At 40.5% G+C, this 26,772-nt stretch overlaps 2 protein-coding genes across 4 annotated transcripts; both read left to right on the top strand.

Moving 5' to 3' along the window:
- The first annotated feature begins 171 nt into the window (after positions 1–171).
- Positions 172–15,898, top strand: LOC144516841 (protein polybromo-1-like). Of its 3 annotated transcripts, none has more exons than XM_078248483.1 (30): positions 172–274; positions 2,314–2,463; positions 2,872–2,969; positions 3,081–3,228; positions 3,306–3,455; positions 3,745–3,861; positions 3,948–4,016; positions 4,108–4,206; positions 4,291–4,376; positions 4,450–4,535; positions 4,650–4,866; positions 5,670–5,811; positions 5,904–5,998; positions 6,098–6,377; positions 6,495–6,600; positions 6,713–7,352; positions 7,486–7,697; positions 7,797–7,982; positions 8,607–8,764; positions 8,871–9,122; positions 9,198–9,343; positions 9,480–9,637; positions 9,769–9,952; positions 10,386–10,587; positions 10,698–10,899; positions 10,991–11,143; positions 11,849–12,007; positions 12,413–12,459; positions 14,923–15,136; positions 15,500–15,898. In XM_078248483.1, exons 2-30 carry the CDS (start codon positions 2,323–2,325, stop codon positions 15,661–15,663), a joined length of 4,911 nt encoding a protein of 1,636 aa, XP_078104609.1. In that variant the 5' UTR covers positions 172–274; positions 2,314–2,322; the 3' UTR covers positions 15,664–15,898. The 3 variants fall into 3 exon arrangements, with proteins under 3 accessions (XP_078104609.1, XP_078104608.1, XP_078104610.1); XM_078248482.1 differs by having other exon boundaries at positions 11,846–12,007; XM_078248484.1 differs by lacking the exons at positions 5,904–5,998; positions 6,098–6,377; positions 6,495–6,600; ... (13 more) ...; positions 14,923–15,136; positions 15,500–15,898 and having other exon boundaries at positions 5,616–5,761.
- Positions 15,899–16,221: 323 nt separating this feature from the next.
- Positions 16,222–26,754, top strand: cse1l (CSE1 chromosome segregation 1-like (yeast)). The gene is made up of 25 exons (XM_078248479.1): positions 16,222–16,329; positions 17,166–17,258; positions 17,417–17,559; positions 17,776–17,877; positions 17,977–18,122; positions 18,219–18,309; positions 18,434–18,541; positions 19,268–19,360; positions 19,464–19,631; positions 19,719–19,848; positions 19,981–20,046; positions 20,339–20,541; positions 20,668–20,752; positions 20,918–20,979; positions 21,072–21,208; positions 22,810–22,913; positions 23,035–23,132; positions 23,242–23,392; positions 23,885–24,093; positions 24,238–24,335; positions 24,457–24,542; positions 24,721–24,802; positions 25,233–25,379; positions 25,646–25,877; positions 26,087–26,754. The coding sequence occupies exons 2-25, from the start codon at positions 17,174–17,176 to the stop codon at positions 26,174–26,176; spliced, it is 2,916 nt and encodes a 971-aa protein (XP_078104605.1). The 5' UTR covers positions 16,222–16,329; positions 17,166–17,173; the 3' UTR covers positions 26,177–26,754.
- The last annotated feature ends 18 nt before the right edge of the window (positions 26,755–26,772 follow it).

The following is a 26,772-nucleotide window of genomic DNA, read 5'->3' as shown; positions in this document are numbered from 1 at the left end:
GCTTCTAAATACTTAAGTGGTCACCGTTATGCTACCAGCATATCACACATCGATCGTTAAAGCGAGAAAAAGGGGAAAGATTAATTTAAATTACTTAAAACGCACTTATAACTAGGAATAAATCACGTACGCTTTTATTCTGAAGGTGAACAAACGGAAGTGACAGTTACATTGTTGCTAACTTCACACTTCTGTCTCCTGGTCTAAAATCGATAAGTGATTGGCTTTCTTGATTATTAAAGATTTTGTGATTCTGTTAACGTGCTCCAAGAAGGTAAGCACACAACTATGTCAAGTGGTAAAACTGAAATATTTTCCATCAGGTGTCGTAGTTTCACTAAACGGTAGCTTTGTAACGTTAGACGTTTTTACAGTGATGCCTTTGTCTCGGCTCTAACTAGTTAACGTTGAAGGCTAGCTAACCTTTAACTGTAGCTAACGTTAGCTGTTCTGTGGTAAGTATGTGACCACACTGAGTGACAGGGAGGTGGACAGCTGCCGCACTGTGTGCTAGCTTACTGCTGATGTGTGCACACTGGACTGCAGTCTGCACGCAGTTAGTTGACATTAGGGAGAGCAGTTATCATTTTGAGTCTAACCACCAGACATGCCAGCATCTTTGGTGTCCGTTAGTATAAATGTCATTTCAGGTGATAATAATGAGCTGGTGTGGTTGTCACCGTCTGACAACGTCTGACAATAAAGAGCATAAAACCTACTAGGAGACAAAAGGGCCTATTGAAAAACACCCTTGAATAGCATTATTTTGGTTGCCATTTGATAGGAGAAATGATTTGGGGTGACATGAAAAGGAAATGACTTATTATGACATATGTGAACATTCATAATAGTATATCTGTGACTTACAATTAAGACAAATATTAACTGTAACTAAAATATTCCTACATTTTTATTATCAGGTTTTCTACCATTTTGACAAATGTCATGCTAGAGGTAACGTTACCCCTCCATTTCTCCCATTTAAAAAAGTAAAAGTGAAGCTTTAGAACATAGAACAATCTAAGACAGTTGCTTTGACAGTTTTTTAGGTGCTTCAGTTTCAGTGTCCTGGTACTGTGCATGCTGGTTCACTGTCACACACGTGAACAGAACGGTTGTGTTATTACTACCACAACAAACAAAATGTGTGCTGTCAAAAATTTGGCATTAACAATTACTCAGTTCTTCAGTATTGGTAGTCATAGCTTCCCATTCACTGCAGCAGTCTGTTGCATTTGATAGGAGAGAGGTGTGTCATAAAGGGGAAGAAGCAATTTTTTAATTTTATATTTAGTCTGTTAAAGATTAAAAAAAAAAGAAGAAAGAAAACAATATCAGGATGACTACATGCAGTATGACCGTGTGAAGCCAAAGCAGAACTACCATGTATTCGTATCATTAAATAAGACAACATTTGCCCATCTGTTCGAATGTCCCCCAGTTTCTGATTTCTAGCAAACACACTGAGCAGGAGAGGGAAGTTTTGTCAGTTGTAGTTAGTTATAAAATTGTCTGTGTATGTTTTAAAATGAAATTTGGAAAAATGGTTTGTGAGGAAGCTAGATAAATGACACTATTTTTTAAGGGAACTATTCTGTATTATGTGGCATGGATGCAAGGGCCCTTTGGGTTCAAAAGTGGTGGGGACATAAGGGCTCAGATGAAAACATTTTTTTTGTATGTACTGGGGGGTTGGTGTGACATCAGAGTAGATAATTACGGCAGGTAGGGGAAAAAAATGCATAATGCCGGATCAAAAGGCAATACAATATAAAAAAAGTAGGCCTACTCACAGCATAAAATGCACAACAATTTTGACTGCACAAGTAACAGTTATCCATACAAGAGTGCATTTTCAATTTCAGCATCCCCTAGGACATTTCTAGCATTAAACCCTGCATTCTGGTGAATTTCTATGCTAAAATAATGGTGGAATATTATATTTATGCAGCATGAATAAACCTTCTGCACATTCAAAACATATTCCATATATCTGTGATTTCTGTGTTCTATTGTTCAGAACATTTTCAGCAATTTTTTTAAAAAAAAATGATGGGGACAAAAGTGACCATTTCAAAAAGTGGTGGGGACATGTCCCCAGTGTACATGACACCTATGCATGGATGGCAAAGCTGTCAGCAAATGTAACTGACAGAGCCCAGCCAGTGTCCCTAATTGAGATTATTCTCTCAGTCTCTATAGTGTACACTGTTTAGATACTGTTGGACACTTAGTATGCAATGTTCATAGCTCCTAATGTAAGATTTTCTCCATGTAGTGATACTTGTTACTTTACTTGTTTACTTACCTCAGGGGTTCGCCATGGCCTTGAAAAGGAGAAGGGCGACATCCCCCTCAAGCAGTGTGAGTGGAGGAGATTTTGACGATAGCCAGACTTCATCGTTAGTGTCTTCATTTGGGAGAAAGAGGAGAAGGACCTCAAACATTCCAACTGTGGATCCTGTAAATTTACAAATTTCAGTTTTTCAGGGGCTGTACTCGAAAATACTGAAGACAAAAAAGCGGGCTGGGATTGCCTCCTCACGGCTCTCACAGACCGTTCCCAAATACGTGAAAGTCTAAGTCTTTTTTAAATGGCCCCATGCGTGTTAGTGCATGCTGGCAGACTATCAATACAAAGAACATAGAAACTCCTATTACAACATACATAGAGGGAGTGTGTGACTTCCTTCTCTACTCTATTCCATTACATCCTTACATATCAAATATTTGTTTGCTGCTGTATTCATTTTCAGTATTTCGAGTACAGCCCCTTTAACATACTGTCAGAATTATACTACCACACAGATTAACAAGTTGACATGGGAAAGGATGCAGATATTTTTCAGTGTTTCATCTTTTGCCTTGCAGATTGCTGTGTGTCATGAACTGTACAACACAATCAGAGATTACAAGGATGATCAGGGCAGGATGTTGTGTGAGCTGTTCATCAGAGCCCCTAAACGAAGGTGAGAAAAGGGATGATATGTGCATATAATTACATCCTTTAATATCAGTCAAGCAAGTCAACACAAACGTTAGATAAGAGAAGAAAAAAAAAAAAAACTCTTTTCTTACAGGAATCAACCGGACTATTATCATGTGGTGTCTCAGCCTATTGACATGATGAAGATCCAGCAGAAATTAAAGATGGAGGAGTATGATGATGTTGAACAACTCACTAGTGACTTTCAGCTCTTATTCAACAATGCAAAAACATATTATAAGGTAAAAAGTCTTTGCGCAGAAAATGAAATGATGATATGCACCTACATTTATAATATGTATTGCTTGCGTCCGTCTAGTCTGACAGTCCTGAGTACAGAGCAGCCTGTAAACTTTGGGACCTTTACCTGCGAACCAAGAATGAATTTGTTCAGCGAGGCGAATATGATGATGATGATGAAGATGGGTATGATGCACAAGACAACCCCGGAGGGTCTACTGAGGATGAGGTGACACGCACACATTATTGAAAACACAGATTTATTATGACTCTTCAGTACATACTGCTAACAATATTAATCTTTAGGTCAGAATCAAAGTTTCTAATCTGTTAAATGTTCTACTGTGATGGTGTTTTGAAACTTTATACATACAACATAGATTTACCCAGGGATGAGTTGGTCTGGCACATATCATTTGAAGGATTTTGTATTCATTTGCATAGTAATTATACTGTATATCAATGAGGGTGATGTAGTATATCCTTACCTAAACGGTGTGACAACTTGTGTATGACAGAGTGCACCTACCTGCTTGAAAGAAGTCCTTGAGCAGCTCCTTGATGCTGTGGTGTCTTACACTGAGCCCACTGGCCGACTGGTCAGCGAGCTGTTTCAAAAACTTCCCTCCAAAATGGTACGAGCACCTTCCATATGACTAAAGACATGATCATTAGAAGGAGTGACTTGGCTTTGATGTGTAGTTTGCCTTTTTTCATTTAGCAATACCCAGATTATTATGCCATCATTAAGGAACCAATAGATCTGAAAATCGTCGCCCAAAAGATTCAGGTACGCTATTCACTTTTCCCTGTTAGATATTGATTTAGTTATTCAATGCATTTTGTTGATCAAAATGTCCAATAAATGTATTTGCTTTTAGTTGAGCCACTACAGGAGTGTCAGTGCCATGGCTAAAGATGTAGATTTGCTGGTCAAGAATGCCAAAACTTATAATGAGCCTGGATCTCAAGTGTTTAAGGTGAGAGTGTAAATGAGATTATGATGCATGCTGGATATTAGCAGAGTTTCACATGCTTACCTATCACCTATGTATGTGTTCCAGGATGCAAACACCATCAAAAAGATATTTACACAAAAGAAGTCTGAGATGGAACATGGAGAACCAATCAAGTCCAGCATTCGTATCAGGTGAATATGAGACTAAATGAGGAATAAAGTCCATTTAACTTTTGAACTGACTTGTTCTGTCTGTCTCTGTCAGGAATAGAAGGTCAGCCCAGGGAGACCGCCTCTCAGCTATCACCATGGCTCTTCAGTATGAAAGTGATGAGGAAGGCATACTCTCTGGTACATCTTTACCTCACTATCTTACGTTCATCAAAGATGCAGGTGCTCTGTACAATGAATTGGTGTAATTGACGGGTGTGTTATTATTTATTCATCTTCTCCTGTGTTTCTCAGGTTCTGTCCACTATGATGAGGGGGAATCTGAAGCAGAGAGTATGACCTCTAACATGGACATGAGTAATCCCATCTTCCAGCTGTATGAGGCTGTGCGAGGTGCCAGGAACAGCCAGGGCCAGCTGATCTCTGAGCCTTTCCTGCAGCTGCCCTCCAGAAAGGACTACCCCGACTACTACCTCCAGATCAGTCAACCCATCTGCCTCCATCAGATCAAGTATGACCGATCTAGCACTGATCTAACGTTGTATGTCTTTTCATATGTCTGTGGCAACAAGGCCCAGACAAATGTACTCCTTGAATTAGAATCAGTCTTGGTTTTACCACCTATATTCAACACAGATTTGACATATTTTTATATATATTTAAAAAAAATTTTTACATCAAAGTGGATTTTCTAAATACCTTTAAGTGAATTACAAGTGGAAAGCCCATTGGTAAAAATAGCCTCTTAGAAAATAATGTATCCAATATCGATTCAGGGATTAAATACCAATTGAGTGAATTTCAATTAATTTGCAAAAAAGAGAATGTTTATTGACATTATCATGTAATAATTTTGCATAGTTTGCATATGGAAATAGATTTGGTTATCAAGTGAAATTTAGGTTACCCTTAAAAATGTTCTAAATAAATGTCAATTAGGTCTTTTTATTAGTGTCTCAATAGATGCTGTGAATTCAGTGTCAGACATCAAATATGTCTTACATCAAGTAGTTTGTTCAATAAAACTATTTATTGTAATGGAAAATGTTTCTGGCAATAATATAAAAAATCTGTCATTTTATACAACCTTTCCAAGCAGAAGTTTCTCAGAATTGAACTTGGCTCAAACCCATTCTCCCTCTGCTTTTATATATTTTTTTTAATTCATGTTTTCATCATTGATTTGTGTTCTTTTGTTTCACCAACATTCTCTCTTTTTATTTTCTACCCCTTACGGCATCACACACACTCACTGTACAGTACAGTATTTCTGTGCCCTCCTTTCCAAATGTGAGAGCCCGTAATTCCCCACAGGAACAAGATGAAGAACAATGAATATGAGAGTGTCGAGCATATCGACTCTGATCTGATGCGGATGTTTGAGAATGCCAAACGCTATAATGTTCCCCACTCCTCCATCTACAAGCGTGCACTCAAACTTCAACACATTCAGCAGGTCAGTCCAAACGCACACTTTTTGTCAGCTTTGTGGTATTTGTTAGCGGCATTATAGTCATTTCATGTATATATTACCTGTTATCTGTGTAGATGAAGAGAAAGGGGCTTTTACAGAGAGATGATGATGATGGAGACAGTATGCTCTCCTCTGCCACTTCTGACACCAGCAGCACAAAAAGAAAAAGGTTGGCACTTTTACTTACGCAACTTTCTGTAGCTACTTGTTGTTTTTTCTTCCGCGGAGGTAGAGTGACAGTTCTGACAGATATGCATTTTGTTTCCAGTCACAAGAAGAACACAAAGAAAAACCGAATGAAAGCTCTGTTTGCTGCTGTGGCTGAGGCGCGAGAAGCTGGCACTGGTCGGAGACTGTGTGACCTCTTCATGGTCAAGCCCTCAAAGAAGGATTATCCCGACTACTACAAGGTCATCCTGGAACCAATGGACCTCAGGACCATTGAGCACAACATCCGCTCAGACAAGTACATGACTGAAGATGCAATGGTGGAGGAAATGAAGCTGATGTTCCGCAATGCTCGACACTACAACGAAGAAGGCTCCCAGGTAAGATCTGTTTGGTATTTGTATGTAAATAATTGTAAGTCAAATGTAGCCTGAGAAAAACATCTTTATCCAGTTTACCAGGAACTCCTAATGACGCACTTCTTTGTTGTGTTCAAGGTCTACAACGATGCTGACATCCTGGAGAAGATTATGAAAGACCGACGCAAGGATCTTGGGCCAGTGACAGATGAGGATGACATGATGTCCCCAAAGTTGAAAATAAGTACTTTGACAGCCAGATTTACAACTTTTCCACTATTCTACTGAATAAAAGCCAAGAAAATGTGTGAATTATGTTGTTATTATTAAAAAAACAGGTATTTATTTGATTGCAGGAAAGAGCAGCATTACTTTGAAGAAGTCCAAGTACCTAACACCCTTACAGCAGAAGCTGAATGAGCTTTATGAGGCTGTCAAGAACTTCACAGATAAGCGGGGCCGCCGCCTCAGCACAATCTTCCTGCGGCTGCCGTCTCGTGCTGAGCTGCCTGACTACTACATAGCCATCAAGAAACCTGTGGACATGGAGAAGATCAAGAGCCACATGTTGGCTAATAAGTACCAGGATGTGGATGCACTGGTGGAGGACTTGGTGCTAATGTTCAACAATGCCTGTACTTACAACGAGCCTGAGTCTCTGATTTACCGCGACGCCCTTATGCTGCACAGGGTGCTGTTAGAGACAAGGCGGGACCTGGAGGGAGGAGATGACGCCCATGTGCCTGATGTGCCTCGACTTATCCAGGAACTTATCCGCAGCCTCTTTGTCTCCGTGCTCGGTCACCAAGATGACGAGGGCCGTTGCTACAGTGATTCACTCGCCGAGATTCCCGCCCTAGATCCTACAAATCCTGAGAAGCCACCACTCAACTTTGAGATTATCAGGACTAATGTAGATCGAGGGCGTTATAAGAGGCTGGATGTGTTTCAAGACCACATGTTTGAAGTTCTGGAAAAGGCTAGACGGTTGAATAGGTGAGGTGCTGTGCTGACCATCCTTGCACAAAATCAAATCAGTTGTCGATTTATCTTTTTATGCATTGATGTTGTAGGATTATTGTATTAAAAAACAAAGCTAAAATTGTGTTACACCAAATGCATATTACAGGACAGATTCTGAGATCTTTGAAGATGCTGTGGAACTGCAGCAGTTCTTCATCCGGATCAGAGATGAGCTGTGTAAGAACGGAGAGATCTTGATGTCCCCTGCTCTCAGCTACACCTCCAAACATCTGCATAGTGATGTGGAAAAAGAGAAGAAGGAGAAGCTCCCCAAAGAGTTTGAGGAGGACAAAATCAAGAGGGAAGAGGAAAAAAGGGGTACTATATATTAAAGTTCACAGTACATGGAAGTTCTGTCATATGTTGTCTCAGCATATACTGTTGCATTGTTTTACTGAGTCACTTGTGAATTCCCAGAAGCTGAGAAGAGAGAGGACTCTGTTGGAGGATCATGGCAGTCTAGCCTGCAACGCACATACAGTCAGGATTGCAGCTTCAAAGACAGCATGTACCATGTGGGAGACTATGTGTATGTGGAGCCTGCAGAGCCAAACCTCCAGCCTCATATCATCTACATTGAACGCCTTTGGCAAGACGACACTGGTCAGTCTCATTATTGTATTTTTTGTCAGAAAAGCATATGGATATTTGGTAACACTTTACTTGAAGGTATCGACATAATCGTGACATGACACTGTCATAACTATGACATGACGCTGTCATGAAAGTGTCATAAACGTTATAAACAAGTCATAAACGTTTATGACTTCTGTCATTAAGTGTCATTCGGTTTTTGTCATGACAAGTTGACATTGTTTGGGTTGTGTTGATTATGACAACTTGACATTAATTAAAAAATGTCAAGTTGTCATTACAAAGACATCCCAAACAAATGTAATGTCAACTTGTCATGACCAAGACAACTTCTGGTAATGTCACTTTGATTAATGTCAAGTTGTCATAATCAAGACAACCCAAACAATGTCAACTTGTCATGACAAAAACCAAATGACACTTAATGACAGAAGTCATAAACGTTTATGACTTGTTTATAACGTTTATGACACGTTAATGACAGTGTCATGTCATAGTTATGACAGTGTCATGTCATGATTGTGTCGATACCTTCAAGTAAAGTGTTATTTTTTTGTTACATACAGTACCTTCAGTTAGTGTTCCAGTTTAGTAAGATCATTTTCAAGTTTTTTCCACCTCTAATAAATGCAGGTGAAAAGTGGCTGTATGGCTGCTGGTTCTACAGACCAAATGAAACATTTCATCTTGCCACAAGGAAGTTCTTGGAGAAGGAAGTTTTTAAAAGCGACTATTACAACAAAGCGCCTCTCAGCAAGATTCTGGGCAAATGTGTGGTCATGTTTGTAAAGGTAAATGCTGTCTTTTTCCAATACAATTGTTAGGTGAAGGTTTTGTTTTGGAGCATCGGCTGCGTATTGAGTGTTGACCAAATGTTTATGGTGTGTGGAATTCAAGGAGTACTTCAAACTTCACCCAGAAGGCTTCAGAGCCGAGGATGTCTATGTCTGTGAGTCGCGCTACTCTGCCAAGTCCAAGTCCTTCAAGAAGATCAAGATGTGGACCATGCCCTTGAGCTCTGTTCGGTTTGTTCCCAGAGAGGTACCTCTCCCTGTCGTCCGTGTGGCATCCATGTTTGCCCCCAAACAAGAGGAGAAACCACCAGAGATGGTGGATGAAATCAAAATGACAGATGGTATTGTAGACAAGGTAAATGCCAGTTTTTTTTAAGTACACACTTAAAATAACACAGACTACATTCAGGAAAACAATTTGTGTCTGCAGGAGAGGGAGGATGTTCCAATAGATATGACCAATGGGGAGCCAGGGTGTCAATACTACGAGCAGCTCTACTACAACAACCTGTGGCTGAAAGTAGGAGACTGTGTTTACATTGGTTCACATGGACTAGTGCGCCACCGAGTGGGCAGGTAGAGTAAATACATTCCTTTGCGGTAAAGTTGGAAAATCTGGAACACGGGGAGCTTGGCGCAGTGGCATAGTGGTGTATTTGTAAAGGTTCTCTGGTTTCCAATCTAATTTTTAAATATACTGTATATTGAACAGGATTGAGAAAATGTGGATGCGAGATGGAGTCGGCTACTTCTTTGGTCCAATCTTCATCCATCCAGAGGAAACGGAGCATGAGCCCACTAAGATGTTCTACAAGAAGGAAGTGTTCCTTAGCAACCTCGAGGAGACTTGCCCTATGACCTGCATCATAGGTACCCTCCTTGCTGTTGAACTGAATACCAACATTTAGTTTTTTCACAAATTCTGCAGTATATAAAGTTTCATGTATGTAATTGATTGAAAATATTTACACATTCACTGAGTCCATTTTCTTGTTTCAAAGGGAAGTGTGTGGTGTCGTGCTTCAAAGACTACCTGTCATGTCGGCCAACTGAAGTGCCTGAAGAGAACATTTTGCTCTGTGAGAGCCGCTACATTGAGAGTGAGAAGCAGATGAAGAAGTTCAAGGGTCTCAAGCGCTTTTCACTCTCTGGCAAAGTGGTGGAGGATGAAATCTACTATTTTAGGTGGAAAACTTTTAACATACTTTAAATTAACTGTTAATGTGGGCACCCGGATAGCGCAGTTGGTAGAGCGGGCGCCCATATATAGAGGTTTACTCCTCGTTGCAGCAGGCCCTGGTTTGACTCCGACCTGCGCCCCTTTGCTGCATGTCATTTGCCCTTTCATGTCTTCAGCTGTTCTGTCAAAAATAAATCCTGAAAATGCCCCAAACAAATGTTACAAGTAAAATGTTACTGTTGGCAGCGGCAAAAGGAAAGACAAAAAAACTTTGTTAAATAACTACAAATTAACTACATGCACTGATCCTAAATACAGAAACCTCTTATCCTCCCGAGTAAGAACTTAGTATGGCAGCTAGTTCTTCCTAGATGAGGGATTTGTTTGGAAAAAGGGGATACGTTGCACAGTATCTTTTTGTCTGATTGTCTTCTATAGGAAGATCATAGTGCCTCAGAAAGAGCCATCTCCTCTGCTGGACAAGAAAATTGAGGAACTGGAGGCCAAGTTTGCTGATATGACAGATGAGGAGCTAGAGGATCTTGGGGATGATGATGGCGAGCTAGGGGACCAGTCTCGTTCCCGGATGCAATCTTCCATGTCTAGTGACATGGATATCATGCCTTACACTCCTCCGCAGGTCAGGGTGGAAGTACTTACTTACAAATGTAAATTTTTCTCTGCAAACTGAGACGCGATAATGTTGCTTGTAGCTTTTTTTGTGAATTCTTCTGGTGTGTTTTGTTGCAGTCCACACCAAAATCCATAAAGGGCCTTTCAAAGAAGGAGGGCTCAAAGAGGAAGATCAACATGAGTGGCTACATCCTGTTCAGCAGTGAGATGCGAGCGGTCATCAAAGCCCAGCACCCAGACTTCTCCTTTGGGGAGCTGAGCCGCCTCGTCGGCACAGAGTGGAGGAACCTGGAGAGTTCCAGAAAAGCAGAATATGAAGGTAAGTGAAATTCTTGATCAAGATTTTTGTTTTTCAAGAATTGTGAACCATATACAGTTAACACCCTATGCTTGTCTTTATTGTGTTGCAGAGCGAGCAGCTAAAGTGGCAGAGCAGCAGGAGCGTGACAGGGCCCACCATCAGACGTCCCCTAGAGCAGGTACCCCAGTAGGGGCACTGATGGGGGTGGTTCCTCCCCCAATCCCCATGGGGATGCTAAATCCCAGCATGACGCCTGTGTCAGGTAACCCCTCATAGATGCAGATGGATCCCCAGTGTACACTAAAAGGCTGAAATAAGAAGCTGAACTGCTAGATGTATTCACACGTTTAAGTTTCCTAATCACACCTTTGTGTTGTTGCCGTGTCCTGATTTAATTTTAAGTTGCTTCTAACATAATTTCATTAATTGATAAGCCCAAATCTTGATTGTTGTACAGTATTCTTTATTCTTTGCATCATGGTACTGTAGACTCCTCATATCTGTATTTGAATGCAGACCATGAAGTGTAAAAGTTGCTGTACCCTAATTTGAGGATTTGGGGACTTCAAGTGCTTGCAGGGTTCAAAATTAACACCACCCATCAGCCAAATGCTGGTAAAATATGGAAGTGGCTGTTAGATTTGCTTCACTCATTAGCCAAAAAAACAATGGTAATATTCTATTCAGTGGCTGGTGAAATTTGAATATCCACTAGCCGTTTGGCTGGTGGACGAAAAAAGTTAATTTTGAACCCTGAGTGCTTGATAGTAGTGCATGTGTACCAAATTTGTGTGGCCTTTATTTCCATTCATATCCATCATAATGCTCCAGTGATTCATATGATTCGTGATTCATCATTAAATCATATATAGTAACATGTTTCCGCATGCTTGGTAGTGCAATAGTTGATGCATGTTTGACTGATACATGTTGCTGTCTTGTGTTACTACTATTCCTTCCTAAGAAGGTATGATGGGTGCATATAGGCCCGCTATGATGCCCCTGCAGGGCCATGTTGAAGGCATGGTTAGTTTGACTGGCATGCCACCACATCACATGGGGGTGCCTGTCTTTCCCCAACATCTCCTGCCTGTTATGCCTGGGTTCCCTGGAATGCTGTACTTTGGTAAGAGTGCTGTTATAGCCACCCCCACCTGCCACCCAGTTGCTTCCTGTCTACCAATCTGACTTGCTGGAGGGGCTACCTGTACCAATAGGCTGAGGTCCTTAAGTTGATGACTAGTCAGTTGAGAGCATATCGCCTCAGCTGGGGCCTGGTTGTTTGTCCTGCTCATTACCAGTAGACTTGTTGGTAATGTGTCATTGATAGAAATTCAGTGTCTCTAACTAATAAACCTGATATTTTAGTTGATATATTCATAATTGGCATTCCCAAGGGGTCTAATGTAGATGAAAATGACACTGGTTCATATCAGTAATGTAACTTTGAATGTAGCATTTGTAATATAAACCGATATCAAGTGGCCTGCTGCACTTTTTGACAGTGTCTTGATGTTGAATATCCCCACAGGTGTCAGTGGCATGGGAGGTGGTCTTGGAAACATTCATGGATCCCAGGTAATCTACTGTATAAGGCTGTGTAAGTTTAGATAAATGTCGCTGCCCTGATACAGATCTATGCTTTCAGAGAAAGGTATGACACTCTTGGATAACATCAAGAAATTCATTAGGCTTCACATCAAGCTATTCTAAAATATTTTCAGAAATAAGAGTAAAAATTTAGTGTCAGTGTTTTTTCAGTCTTTTTCTAGTTTTCTCAAATGTGGACTAGTTAGCTTGGATGCCTACTGACGGATTGGGGGGAGGGGGGTAGAGTTTTTTTTGTGGGACCTTTTCCCCTCACTGAATAATATAATCAGTAATATTGTTCATAAACACAGTAAATAATTGTCAAAGGTATGTCTACTGTATCACAAAACATCGGAACACAATTCACACTATCATTTTAAGCTCTGTGTAGTATTCCTATCATATGTTTAGTAACTTACAATGAGCTTAAAATACTAAACTACTTGAAGAAACACAGCTTGCAATTACTAATATAATTTTTTTAAATATTCATATAGTAATTTATGAATTTGCTCTGTTGTAGTTACACCTAGTATACATCGCATACCCAATATTATTTTAGCGTTAATTCATCATATCATAATAGTAACATGTCACATTTGCAGAATCATCGTACTATAAGGCAGGAGTCTCTGTCTTGAGTATGTCCGGATTCTGTCCGGTTGGCTGACCCTCATGTGCGAAAGACGTCGCATGCAGCATGCTGTTGTACGGATGTAGACCAACCCATCTATCTATAAAAGAAAGGAATCTAATAAAGTAAACAAGCCAAGTTAACCCTCTGAGCTAATTACATTACATTACATTTAGCAGACGCTTTTATCCAAAGCGACTTACAATTGCTATATATATATATCAGAGGTTGCACGCCTCTGGAGCAACTAGGGGTTAAGTGTCTTGCTCAGGGACACATTGGTTGATGTATCGTAGTGGGAATCAAACCCAGATCTCCCACAACAAAAGCATGTGTCGCATCCACTGCGCCATCACCACCTAATACGTGCAAACTACTGTAGCCGAGGGTAATAAAACAAAAACATGGAGGCTCCGTAATCTGAACCAGCTTGAACCAAGACAGCCAACACAATTTTATTAACTCCCATGTTGACAAACAGCAGTGCATAACACTAGCTTTACTTCTTCCGCTATTACCCTTTACAATAAAAGCCCAAATTAAATTCACTCAGACCACTTCGCTAATAGGAAACTAAATAAAATAGCTTACACAACTATATATCGAACCAAAGCCAGAGACTATATCATATGACGTTGCTGTGAGCTGTAAATTCCCCACTTCTAAGCAAAAGGCACAAGGTAATGGCATCTCTGAGCCTGATCGTGCAAAGCCTCTCTTCCTCCGGGCAGCTCCCTCAGTCTCACCCAGACTCCCCCCTGGGTCCGGTACCATGGATGTATCATAATAAGAGCGGCCTGTACACCGTCGCTTGGCGTGGTGGAATGATTTTCCCCCGGAGAGCAGCGTGAATGCTGGGAGCGCTCACTCTGACTGACAACTGACTGCTTGACTTGGTTCCCCGGCAAACAGCGTCTTGCTTTACTTTTCACCCTTTCTCTAACCAGAAAGAAGTAGGCCTACTCAAAAGAAATGTTCTGAAGTATAAGTATTAATACAGTGTACATTCAAATCCTGCGTACAAGTCCTGCATTCAAATGTTTACTTAAAGTGGAAGTGAGGCAATATCAGCACAAGGTACTTAAATTCACATCTGTTCAAGGTGGAGCTTTCAGCTCTAATACAATGCTGGATAGTTGTTTGAATAATAATGCATCATATTTTAATTATTGTATTTTGTGAGTAAATCTGATTCTGCATTGTAACCAGTAACATTTCTCTGTCAGGTAAATGTAGTAGTACAATGTTATCCTATGATGTAAAAGTACACAGCAAGTCAGCAGTATACAGTTTTTAAGTGCTTTGGGGGCCTTCTTTTAGTTATTTTGGGGAACAATAAGTTAGAATAGTAACCTATTCAATATTTTTCATATCTAAACATCATAATAAATCTATAGCTGTTCGTGCCTTTTTACCTTGGGCTCAAGCAGCTGCCTACCTTGCCAAGTCTGCTCTTGGTGTTTTTTCCTGTGAACCAGAGTGTATTTCATCTGTGTTTCTGATCTGGAGGAGCCGCGACTTGGGTATGTGATGCAACTATGTCATGGCAGGTGTATTACTCAGGATGCAAGGAAGCACAGTGTGAGTGTAAAGTTCATGAAATGAGCGGTTCTCGAGTGAGCTGCAAGCGGCAATACCACCTTTATAGTTTAACACACACACACACACACACACACACACACACACACACACACACACACACACACACACACACACCCAGTTGAAGATTGGGGCTTTAATTATCTCAAGGTATTGTTGCTGTGTGAATTCCAATCTAAATCAGGAAAATAATAGAGTTCTCATAATATTTTCATTAGATGGGTTTGATGGGCCCAGGACAGCAGGCTCCACCACCGTACCCAGGACAAGGCCAGATGGGACAACCTGCGCACCAGCAACCCTCCACCCCGATGTTTGTGTCCCCTCCAGCCAAGTCTCAGCGGCTGCTCCACTCTGAGGCATACCTCAGATACATCGAGGGCCTTACTGCAGAATCCTCTACCATTGGCAAGTGGGACCAAGCTCTCTCAGGTTAATCCTGTTTTTTTTTTTGTTTTTTTATTGCAAGTGATTTAAGTCTTCATAAAATGACCATCACACTGGCTAACATAGCTTGGGAGATCTGTTTTTCTGGGTTTTGCTTGTCCAACTTTTATCAGTGACCCTTGATTTGAGCATTAATCCATACAGTAGGCTTTCAATTTTTTTTGGTATGCGATGATCCTCTTAGACACTTGCACTGAAATATATTTTTTTACACATTAATTAAACATTTTAAAAAATATCATATTTCAACATCATATTCATTTATCCTAAAAGGTTATTAACAAATTAATGTTAAATGGTGAATATCCCTAGACGCATAATTTTAATGTTTTATTTGTGTACTTTTAGTTCAAAAACAAGATGTGCGCCTCACAAAAGAGCAAGAGAGCAGACTACCATCCCACTGGCTGAAGAGTAAGGGGGCCCACAAGACAATGGCAGATGCACTTTGGCGACTCCGTGACCTGATGCTGCGAGACACCCTAAACATGCGTCAGACGCACAACCTGTAGCATGCTTGTATTCTGAGCCTCTGTTCCCTCTGTACCTGTAAGACAGGAAGAGCATCAAGCTCACTAAAATTTTGTGTTGTCATTTCAAAATGTGTTTGTAGTTATAAGAGTTACCTTCTGTGTTGACTTTTTGTTTTACATTTCAGATATATTGTTCTAAGTGCATTATTGTTAATGGCTGTCATTCTGTGATGAATGCCTTCAGGCTTTCACTATTAAAATGTGACAAGCTCAAGTTGGCTGTATTCATTTACTTAGTAGAACCTACTGTATGTTGTTTGAGATGCATCACTTGAACTATAATACAATAGCTGTCACTTGTAAAGAATGATAATGTCTAAGATTTAATTTAAGCATCTGTTAAAAGTGAAAGGAGAAAATACATTTGAAGTTAACTATATAGCCTTCATATAGTGGAGATGATTAATAACCTTGAATTGGAATATTGAATGATTATTTAATGTAACGTTGCTGTACTTGAAAAAGACCATAGACAAGGGGCGTGTCTTACAACTTTCGTCTGTCATCTACGCGTGCGCAGTATACTGACCGCGCAGTTCCTTTTGCTCTGGACGTTTGAAAGCTGGCACGGCGAACACGTCTGGTCTGTACGGCTGGCAACGTTAGTGCCTACCTAGCCCATCCTGACTGAAATTTACTGTAACGGTAAGACGTCCCGGTGCTATATTAGCTAATACGGGATTCTAACTTGGGTCTGTCCGACATCTTGCGAGTAAATGTTTATTGTTCGGAATTTAGCTAACTTTATGGTTAGCACAAAACACATTAGCAAGCTAGCGCTAATATTAGCAGGCTGTCTTGGAGGGGACCGCTGCTGGATCAGTCTATTCACTGGAAATGGGATATTGCTTTCCATGCAGCTTTAGATAATGTACATTATGTTGTTAGTTCGGGACTGTGAATCAAGAGATAACTTCTGTTAAATATATCTTTATATAAGATAAAGTTTATGCGATGTAGCGACCGTCATATTTAATTTACAGAAGACCATACAACCTTAAAACTGCTAGCTTAGACGTTAGACTGCATAAACTGATCTGGAGTCAGCGGGGCCAACGGAGCTAATGTCAGATTGAGGCTAAAGTAGCCAACCTAGCTAGGTTAGCTGCTGCAATCGGCAGACGGAATGCATGTATTTAACGTCAACTATGACTGAGACTAGCAGAAGAACTGTAAACTTGGTATCAAGAATTGCCTTTACTTGTTAGTTAGAGCAGTGAAACTGACGTTTTAGTCAACATGAATTATTTCAACAGATACATTTAGCACACATTTACTAACTTTTAAGTAATATGATTTTAGAGCAACCACTACATACACACGTTTAGATAGCCTATCGCTACAGTTTGTGTAGCTACATGATTACTCCGCATTTAGATAAAGTCCATTCATGTTTAGTAAGGTAATAAACCTCTTTAGCAAATTGCTGCCAGACACTGGTTCATCTCTTTCATTCACTCGCTCGTGTTCTTGCCTTTTAGTTACAAGCATGGAACTGAATGATGCTAACCTACAAACCCTCACCGAGTTCCTCAGGAAAACGCTGGACCCAGACCCAACCGTCAGACGTCCAGGTAATACATGACATAGCATGAACCTGCATAGCTTAATACAATTTATAAAGGATATTGTTCTCGTTGACCTATTAATGCAAAGTATTTACTTGATTGTGTGATCTCTGCTTTGCAACACCTGTTTTGTATTTATCATGTTTTTTTGGGGTTTTTTTTAGCTGAAAAGTTCCTTGAATCTGTGGAGGGAAACCAGAACTACCCCTTATTTCTACTCACTTTGCTGGAGAAGTGCCAAGACAACGTGATTCGTGTCTGTGCTGCTGTTACCTTCAAGAACTACATCAAAAGAAACTGGCGCATCGTGAGTCTCACGAAGTAAAATCAATCAATGTTGTATCTTGTATGTAGATACAGTGTTTGAATTCATACTGCATGGCATGCATCAGATTGGGGCTGTATGGGACAAACTATATAAAGTAGCATTTAGTTCAAAATCTGAACAGAACCATTATCGTATTAGTCTTGTTGACCTGTACACTGAGTTGATAATCTGACTTTGTGATATGTTTTCCCAAAGGTTGAAGATGAACCAAACAAAGTCTCTGATCCAGACCGAACAGCGATCAAAGCAAACATAATAAATTTGATGTTAAGCAGTCCAGAACAGATTCAAAAACAGGTACATCCTCACATGTTACAGTGCCTTTTAAGGGTCTAATTTGAAGATGTAAAGAAATATGCTCAACACAGCTCCTGTTTATCCTCTGCATTTCTACAGTTGAGTGATGCCATCAGTATTATAGGAAGGGAAGATTTCCCTCAAAAATGGCCTGACCTGCTAACTGAGATGGTGACCCGCTTCAGAAGTGGAGACTTCCACATCATCAATGGAGTGCTTCGTACTGCACATTCCCTCTTCAAGAGGTAGAGCTCACTTCTCAATGGTTTAGACTGTTTTAATGATTAAATAAATAATATAATATTGCTTTTTTTCTGTCTACTCCCTTATTTTTTTTCAAGGTACCGCCATGAGTTCAAATCAAATGAGCTTTGGTCAGAGATCAAACTAGTACTGGACACATTTGCCCTACCTTTGACGGAGTTGTTCAAGGTTTGTAATGGCTTGCAGTTCAATTACAGCAACACTTAAAAGTTGTTATATAACATCTAAAATTATCAAAATGTTCGTAAATGAAGAAATATTAATAGTGAATTTACGCTCTTCTTTGCTGTAGGCCACTATTGAGTTGTGTCAGACTCATGCTACAGACATCAATGCCTTGAAGGTCCTCTTCTCTTCCCTCACACTCATCTCCAAGCTGTTCTACAGTCTTAACTTCCAGGTCAGTTCAATGTTCTTTGTACTTCAAGGCTTCGATGGTTGGGACTGCTGCATTGTCTTTTTCGTAGCTGAGGTAATCCTTCTCCACCCCCCAAGCACTACATCGCAATCCACCCGTCTTTGTGTGCTGTTTTCCCATTATATATTTTGATGCCATTTTATTGCTGTGGACATCTTTGAAGTTGCACCCAAGATCAAAGTTGATCATAAAAAATTAATGTGAAGTAGCTTTGGTTCTTCATGGTCAGGGACGTCTCGTGTCTTTTTCCATTGAAAGAGTTGATGTTGTATTGTTTGGCTCTTTTGTGCTGTGAAAAGTCCCTATCAACAATTGCCATCTTGGCACATTGGATGAAAACATTTTCTCAGTTAGATGTTTCAATATCAGAGCTGTTTTTGCAAGACTAATTACAGCCCTTAAGAGCCAATCATCATTTCTTTACCTTAAAGAAATCAGTAATAAAAATCATCCATAAGGGGTATAAAGTTTCTCAAAAGCTAAAATTGTAATGTTTGCTTTCATTTATTATTTTTGAATTGGAAATAAATGTAGTCAAATAGGTAATCATTAATACATTTGTAATTAATGCAAGGCAATCATGCACAGAACTGTGTGATGAATTTGCCCCATGTAGAGGTAAAGTCAGCTTCGGTTTAGTAATTCATTCACAATTTTTACAGTTATGTGAAACATTTGCCTTCAGCTGTACTCTGTGTTATTACACAGGACCTTCCAGAGTTTTTTGAAGACAACATGGAAACCTGGATGACCAATTTCCACGGTCTACTGACTTTGGATAATAAACTTTTACAAACTGATGTGAGTTTGTTTTTTCACTCATGCAATACATTGTTTAACACTGCTATGCTATAGAGTGGCTTTAAACATTTGTGTGTTTATGTCTCTTGTGACCACTCCATAGGATGAGGAGGAAGCCGGTCTCCTGGAGCTGCTGAAGTCTCAGATCTGTGACAATGCTGCTCTCTACGCTCAAAAGTACGATGAAGAATTCCAGCCGTATCTGCCACGCTTTGTCACTGCTATCTGGAACCTTTTAGTTTCTACTGGCCAGGAAGTTAAATATGACCTGGTGAGAGGACCGATCCCTCACTTCTGTTATTTATTTTTTTAAAGTTTACTTTCCCAGTACTAACAATAGACCTTGGCTTTGTTTCAGCTGGTAAGCAATGCTATCCAGTTCTTAGCATCTGTGTGTGAAAGGCCACACTACAAGCATCTATTTGAGGACCAGAATACACTTACTAGCATTTGTGAGAAAGTCATTGTACCCAACATGGAGTTCAGAAGTAAGTAAATGCTTTTTTCCCAAATTTAGATTGCACTTGGAAATGTCATTAGTAGACAGCTGATTCAGGGCTCTGCTTGCTTGACTTGTATACTGTGGGATACTGACCTGATGGCTTGTAATGCCCGATTAGGTGCAGATGAGGAGGCCTTTGAAGATAACTCTGAGGAATACATCCGGAGGGACCTTGAAGGATCTGGTAAAGATTTGAGATCATTGCTTATCACCTCCCCTAATGCAACTTATTTACATACATACACAAAAGAATATGTAGTTCCTCCTCACATTTTGAGTTTGACTGTTTGGAAAGAGTCTCTCCTGGCATATAAGATTAGTTAAACTCCATATTCATAGTTATTTAGTCAATTGGTTGGTTTGTTTGAACACTTACATCTAAAGTTTCAATAGGTTTCCACATAAAACAGTTAACCAAACTATGCTAACGATAACCATGTCCCCATTTTTAACCCTTTTCCCCATCCTCCGATCAGACATCGACACTCGTCGCAGGGCGGCATGTGACTTGGTGAGGGGCCTTTGTAAATTTTTCGAGGGCCCTGTCACGGCAATCTTCTCTGGCTATGTGAACTCAATGCTGGGAGAGTACGCCAAGAACCCTGGGGAGAACTGGAAACACAAAGATGCCGCCATCTATTTGGTCACATCACTGGCGTCTAAAGCACAGACACAGAAGGTATTATTGACTGTTGACCTTCAGAGGCTTATTGAATATATAACTGCTAATGCAATGAACATTTATAATCTGTGTTTGACATAATTAGTATAATTTGTCCTTATGTATTTTCTTTTCTTTCACCAGCATGGAATCACACAAGCCAATGAGTTGGTGAATCTGAATGAATTTTTTGTGAACCACATTCTCTCGGACCTAAAATCCCCCAATGGTAAGAATACTTTTAACGCCTCTCAATATGATGTAGAATTGTATTCTGTGTTACACCAGCTGGCTCACTTTTAGGTTTGGTTCAGTGAGCTAGGGTGACATTTGAATGTCCACATCTATTTGTGTATAGACATTAATTAACATCAAGCACCAATTGTCATTGTAGTTAATGAGTTCCCAGTGCTGAAGGCAGATGCCATCAAGTATGTCATGATCTTCAGAAGCCAGGTATGGACTGTTACTTTCTCCGCAACTTGTTAAATTTCAAAAGGCAAAATGAATGTATTACAGAGGGCTTCTTCTCTGTCCTTATCCTTCAGCTTCCTAAGGAGCAGCTGCTGCAGGCAGTTCCTCTATTGATAAGTCACCTGCAGGCAGAGAGCACAGTGGAGCACACTTACGCCGCCCATGCTTTGGAGAGGCTGTTCACCATGAGAGGCTCCAGCAACACCACACTGTAAGTATCAAGCAATATAGTAAAAGATACTGATATTTGAATTAACCAAAATGGTTCCTGAGTCTTGCTGACATGCATTTTTTCCAAATACAAAAAAATGAGCAGGGATTGTACAGTATATAATGGCGTGTTAAAATGGGATTTATTCTTTTTTTGATCCTTGAGATTAAAATTTTGTAACTCTCACATCTAGGGATGTCACGAGAACCGATTACTTGCGATACCTTTCGGTTCTAAAATGACGAAACGCCGACGATGCCCATTTTTCTGAACCACCGTGAGCGCCGATTGCCAGTGTTAGCAGCATCGGTGCTGCGCCTCTTCTGGAACTGATGGGGGGAATATATGCTTCAGTGTTCCAGTCGATACATTCCGAAGTAGGAGGTCACGAACAAGCCAAAGTCACGCCCTTCTACTTGCGGTCCATGGGACATATCTTTCGAAAAAATATGAATGAGTGTCAACGGAGATAGATTCTACCCGACCTAAAAAACGGCATGTTCACTGCAAACTCACGGTCCTCTCTTCCTGATTTAAAGCCCCACCTCTCTTGGCTTCAAATAACTCACCGTTGACGGCTACGGCCGCTGTACAGGCTACACGTTGTAAACAGCTGTGGCCGCTTGCCTGGTCCTCCGGTAACGTTAACTAGCAGTTAGTAGGGTTAGCATGGAGACATTAGCCAGGAGGACCAGTAGGGATCACTTTACTGGCTGTGTCTCAATTGTTTTTGCGAGTAACCAAATCGGGTACTCTAGCTATATAATTCAATGTGAGTACATGAATGTTAAAATGACATAAAATGCCCGTCCCTTGTAGCCGTGATAAATGAAGCTAATGCTTACCTGTTCAGGAGGAAATTAGCCAACTCTGCGTCCTTTTGGGCTCTAAGCTGTCTCCATCTTTCAAATACATCTCCAATATTTACCCGGGCTTTGTAACGTCTCTGGTCACGCAACTGTTAGAAACACTGTTTTGTTTTGCACTGTTGTTGTTTTTGCACAGTACCTTTTTTGAAAAGATGCCTGGAAGTCTGGAATATGTCTGGGGACACTAGTTGTTGCACTGATTGACCTGATGACCATTAATTGCACTTTATTATGTTCTATGCTCTATTGCACGTTTTGTATGTGTTGTCATGACATTTTAATGTTTCAAGTTCAAGATATCGTTCGCCTCTGTCGTTATAGTTGTGGTGTGGACTCCACCACCCACTTGAGTTAGAACTCTTTTTAAAACTATCTTTATTGTTATCGTTCTTGGTGTGGATGGCCCTTTTTATACAGAAAAAAATAGACCGTAAAGTGCTGTGATTGACTAATCAGAATCAAGTATTCAACAAGGCCGTTTAATAATTACTAGTATGTGTGAAGTAATCACCCATAAATGATTATGAAGATTATCTATTTATTTACCTTTTCTCCAGAGATCAATTGTATAGCACCTTCACCCACAGCATTGCAGTAATAACAGTCTCACAACTAACTGCTAACTGTGATGAAACAAGGCAAAGTGTGGAAAGTCTGCTCAGACTTTAACATCTATCTGTATAGCTACTAACACATTATTTTAGCTAATCATCCCCTCTGTATGTTTTTCAGTATCACACCTGCAGAGATGGCGCCTTTTACTGAACAGCTGCTCAACAACTTGTTCAAGGCACTGGCTCTTCCTGGTTCTGCAGAAAATGAATACATCATGAAAGGTAAACCTGCCTTCTTTTTTTTGTCATCTAAAATGCTTTCCATTACTGTTTCCAGGTCGGTGTCAGACCAACTCCAAAGTTATTTTAAGTAGCCTCATAATGTCTTTCTTAATTTTTAAAGCCATCATGCGCAGCTTCTCCCTGCTGCAGGAGGCCATTGTTCCTTACATTCCCACCCTGATTGGTCAGCTCACTCATAAGCTCCTCTTAGTCAGCAAGGTAACACACACTTTGTTACTATTCATGTATATAGATAGATTCCCCAAGATGCTGGTTTGTTCAGGGGATACACTTGTCAACTATTTCAAAATCTGTCATCCATTTCCAGAATCCCAGCAAGCCTCACTTTAACCACTACTTGTTTGAGTCCCTGTGCCTGTCTGTCCGGATCACCTGCAAGGCCAACCCCACCACGGTCAGCAGCTTCGAGGAAGCACTCTTCCCCGTCTTCACTGAGATCCTTCAGAACGATGTCCAGGGTTTGTCATTTAACCTATGGAATTGATTTATTACATTATGCAAGTTTGCCAGATCGGGTAGCGGAGCTGTAGTTCGAATGAGACATAATGAGACATTACGACGGCGGTAATGGACAATTCCGCTTCCAACCTGTAGGGGGACCGAAGCAGGAAAAGTGCTTTGGTGTTGCTTTAAGTTGCATTAAACTGAGCTGCATGGATGGAAATGAATAGCAGTGAATCCTTAAGCTTAACTGTATGGCTACCATAGTAGGCATAGTAAGCTTATTTTCCAAAAATAAATTCACAAATAGGCCAATTTATCTTTGCTTATAAAATGTTATGTTAATGGTAATGTATATTTTTAGACATACTGTATATTAATTTTTGAAAAAATAAGTTTTGATGTGTTGTTTTTATGTTTTGTAAACATAATTTGGCCGCCCCCCCTGCAATAACTCTGTTGATAGATAGAGGCAACTCCACTCATCCTCCATTTGTCCTCTGTTGCAGAGTTTCTTCCATACGTGTTCCAGGTGATGTCTCTCCTGCTAGAGATCCACTCCAACTCTATTCCCTCTTCCTACATGGCTTTATTCCCTCACCTGCTTCAGCCTGTGCTATGGGAACGGACAGGAAACATCCCTCCTCTGGTACGTCTGCTTCAGGCTTACCTGCAGAAGGGAGGTGCCTCTATTGCCGGCTCTGCTGCGGATAAAATAGTAAGTGATGGCAGTGTTGTGTACAGCAGAGAAAATGGTAATGTGTTAGTTGTATGCATCTATTTGTTTTATGTTTAACATTTATACATTGTATAATGTATTTGTTGTGTGACCAGTATGTTGACACTCATCTTTCCCTCTCAGCCCGGCTTGCTTGGAGTTTTCCAAAAGCTTATTGCCTCTAAGGCCAATGATCACCAAGGGTTTTACCTTCTCAACAGCATCATAGAGGACATGCCCCCGTAAGTCGCTTGTTCTCAGTGGATCATATATAAAATATTTTACGGTGTGAAATTGATTGGTTTTTAGGTCATGAAATTGATAAAGATAACATGACATGTTTGGCTTTTTTTTTTTTGCCAGAGAATCTATCACTCAGTACAGGAAACAGATCTTCATTTTGCTCTTCCAGAGGCTACAAAGCTCCAAAACCACCAAGTTCATCAAAAGTTAGTACCGTCATCTCATTATGTCCATGTTCTGTTGAGAGCTATTTATCTGTCGAACATTGTCGGGTGACCAAGCGCGTGCCTTTTAGCTGGTGATATCGGCCAGTATTGTGAAAATGATCACCACTTCTGGTATAACCTACTGTCTCATAATGCTTACTTTCTTTCTTTCTCACAGGTTTCTTGGTGTTTATCAACTTGTATTGTGTCAAATACGGAGCCATCGCACTTCAGGAGATTTTTGACAGCATCCAGCCGAAGTATGTGTATTTTCAATATAGGCCACAAGATGTTGACTGACAGTACACTGAGATCTTACTGCAGTTATTTAGTGGGTTCATCCATCAGTGGAGCGTTTAGGCAGTTGGAACATGACAAGTTGTATTAACCTTAACGGCACACGAGATTCAAAAGATGATGGCCCCTTGCGCTATTTAAACCTGTCTTGCTCACTGTGAATAGGACATACTTTAAAGCAATATTTCAGCCAATATCATCATGCATCATAATAGCTGCTTGAAATTTCCCCATGTGATGATGATGCTGGTTTCTCCTGCCTGCAGTATAGCCAATATGTCCTGGTCCCAGAGCCTTTGCTCCACGTCTCCAGGTTATCTTGTCTTTAATGTAAGTGCAGACGACCAGTGGCAAAATGCACAGCATTAATCCTGTTTGCTTTTTGTGTTGCAGGATGTTTGGTATGGTGTTGGAGAAAATAATTATTCCAGAGGTTCAGAAGGTGTCTGGACCAGTTGAGAAGAAGATCTGCGCTGTTGGCATCACAAAAGTCCTTACTGAATGTCCTGCAATGATGGACACGGAGTACACTAAACTCTGGTAGGAAATCAGCATGAAGATGACCCAACCATTGCATTCCCTTCTTTTTTTCATGCAGTTACTTGGCCCATACCCCTACATGCCTATAGTCTTTTTCCCCCCCCCCCCAAAGTCCTCTTATCAGGACTTAGTGGGCGTGTTTCCAAAATTTAGCATACAGCTATTTGGCAGAAATACTCTCCTGATACATACTGAGTTACAAGTGTTAATTTGTTGTCCTGATTAAAACTATAACCAACGATTTGGGTTTTAATATGTCTGTTCAGGACCCCTCTGCTCCAGGCACTCATTGGTCTATTTGAGTTGCCAGAAGATGACAGCATCCCAGATGATGAGCACTTCATTGACATTGAAGATGCACCAGGCTATCAGACAGCGTTCTCGCAACTCGCCTTTGCCGGAAAGAAGGAGCACGACCCGATAGGAGATGCTGTTGGCAATCCCAAAATCCTGCTGGCTCAGTCACTCCACAAGCTCTCTACTGCCTGTCCAGGAAGGGTACGTTTTAAGACATGCAGGGGGAAAAAATGTCGCAAGTTGTGCTAAAAGTCATGTTCTCTGGTTATTTTTCTTTAAGTCATAACATTATACTTGTAATAACAGAAATGTTAAGATCATTGCGTAACTGCTGTGCTCTGCTACAGATGATTGGGACGATACAGAAAGCAAATGAGTGATTCTTGCCTCGTCTCAATTTTTTGGTGCAGGTTCCGTCAATGCTGAGCACCAGTCTGAATGCAGAGGCCCTCCAGTTCCTGCAGGGCTACTTACAGGCAGCCACTGTGCAGTTGGTTTGAAACCGATGTGATGGTGTTCACTTAACAAGGAGACCACAATACACTGCAGGAGTAGCCACAGTGACCTCAGGTCACACGACAGACCTGCTTCAGCTAAATTTGAATCTTTACAGATTTGGTTTGACTCGACAGTTGATGATCGATTTGCCTGACTTTGAATGCCTGAATTTAGGGTGGTTTCTCTGATACATGTTGTTTTAAGGGTTTTTAAAGACATGACCAAATTACATGACTGAATTACGGTTTTGTTTTTGGGCCCTATGTTTGCTGTGTGGCAAAGGCTAACAAGGAATTGGATATCAAGTTCCGATACAATTGTCAGTGTATTTCAAAACCAACAGCAGCAGCAGAGGTATACTTCAACAGTATTGTGGAACAACTGAACATCACAATCATATGGGAGGGATTTCTTTAGTGCTTTTTTGTATGATTGAATTCCTTTTTACAGTTATGGAGACTGTAGTCTGTGGCTCAAACATAATGCATAATATTTTTCTGTTGCATGTTTCCCTTAAATTTCTTATTGTCTAGTCTTTGTTTCTGCACTGTTAATGTGAATAAAAAGAGGCCCTTGTATAGATCTGTTATCATTGCAG

Source organism: Sander vitreus, chromosome 4 (genome assembly GCF_031162955.1).
Source record: "Sander vitreus isolate 19-12246 chromosome 4, sanVit1, whole genome shotgun sequence".
In the NCBI taxonomy this organism is placed as follows: domain Eukaryota; kingdom Metazoa; phylum Chordata; class Actinopteri; order Perciformes; family Percidae; genus Sander; species Sander vitreus.
This window is presented reverse-complemented; position numbering and strand designations above follow the sequence as displayed.

Coding starts and splice junctions, on each gene's coding strand:
- LOC144516841 (XM_078248482.1), top strand. CDS start 2,323: ATGGCCTTGAAAAGGAGAAGGGCGACATCCCCCTCAAGCAGTGTGAGT. Junction 6,601..6,712: donor GTCCCCAAAGTTGAAAATAA/GTACTTTGACAG, acceptor ATTTGATTGCAG/GAAAGAGCAGCATTACTTTG. Junction 8,765..8,870: donor GTGTGGTCATGTTTGTAAAG/GTAAATGCTGTC, acceptor GTGGAATTCAAG/GAGTACTTCAAACTTCACCC.
- cse1l (XM_078248479.1), top strand. CDS start 17,174: ATGGAACTGAATGATGCTAACCTACAAACCCTCACCGAGTTCCTCAGG. Junction 20,980..21,071: donor TCATGATCTTCAGAAGCCAG/GTATGGACTGTT, acceptor CTTATCCTTCAG/CTTCCTAAGGAGCAGCTGCT. Junction 23,133..23,241: donor AGCTCCTCTTAGTCAGCAAG/GTAACACACACT, acceptor ATCCATTTCCAG/AATCCCAGCAAGCCTCACTT.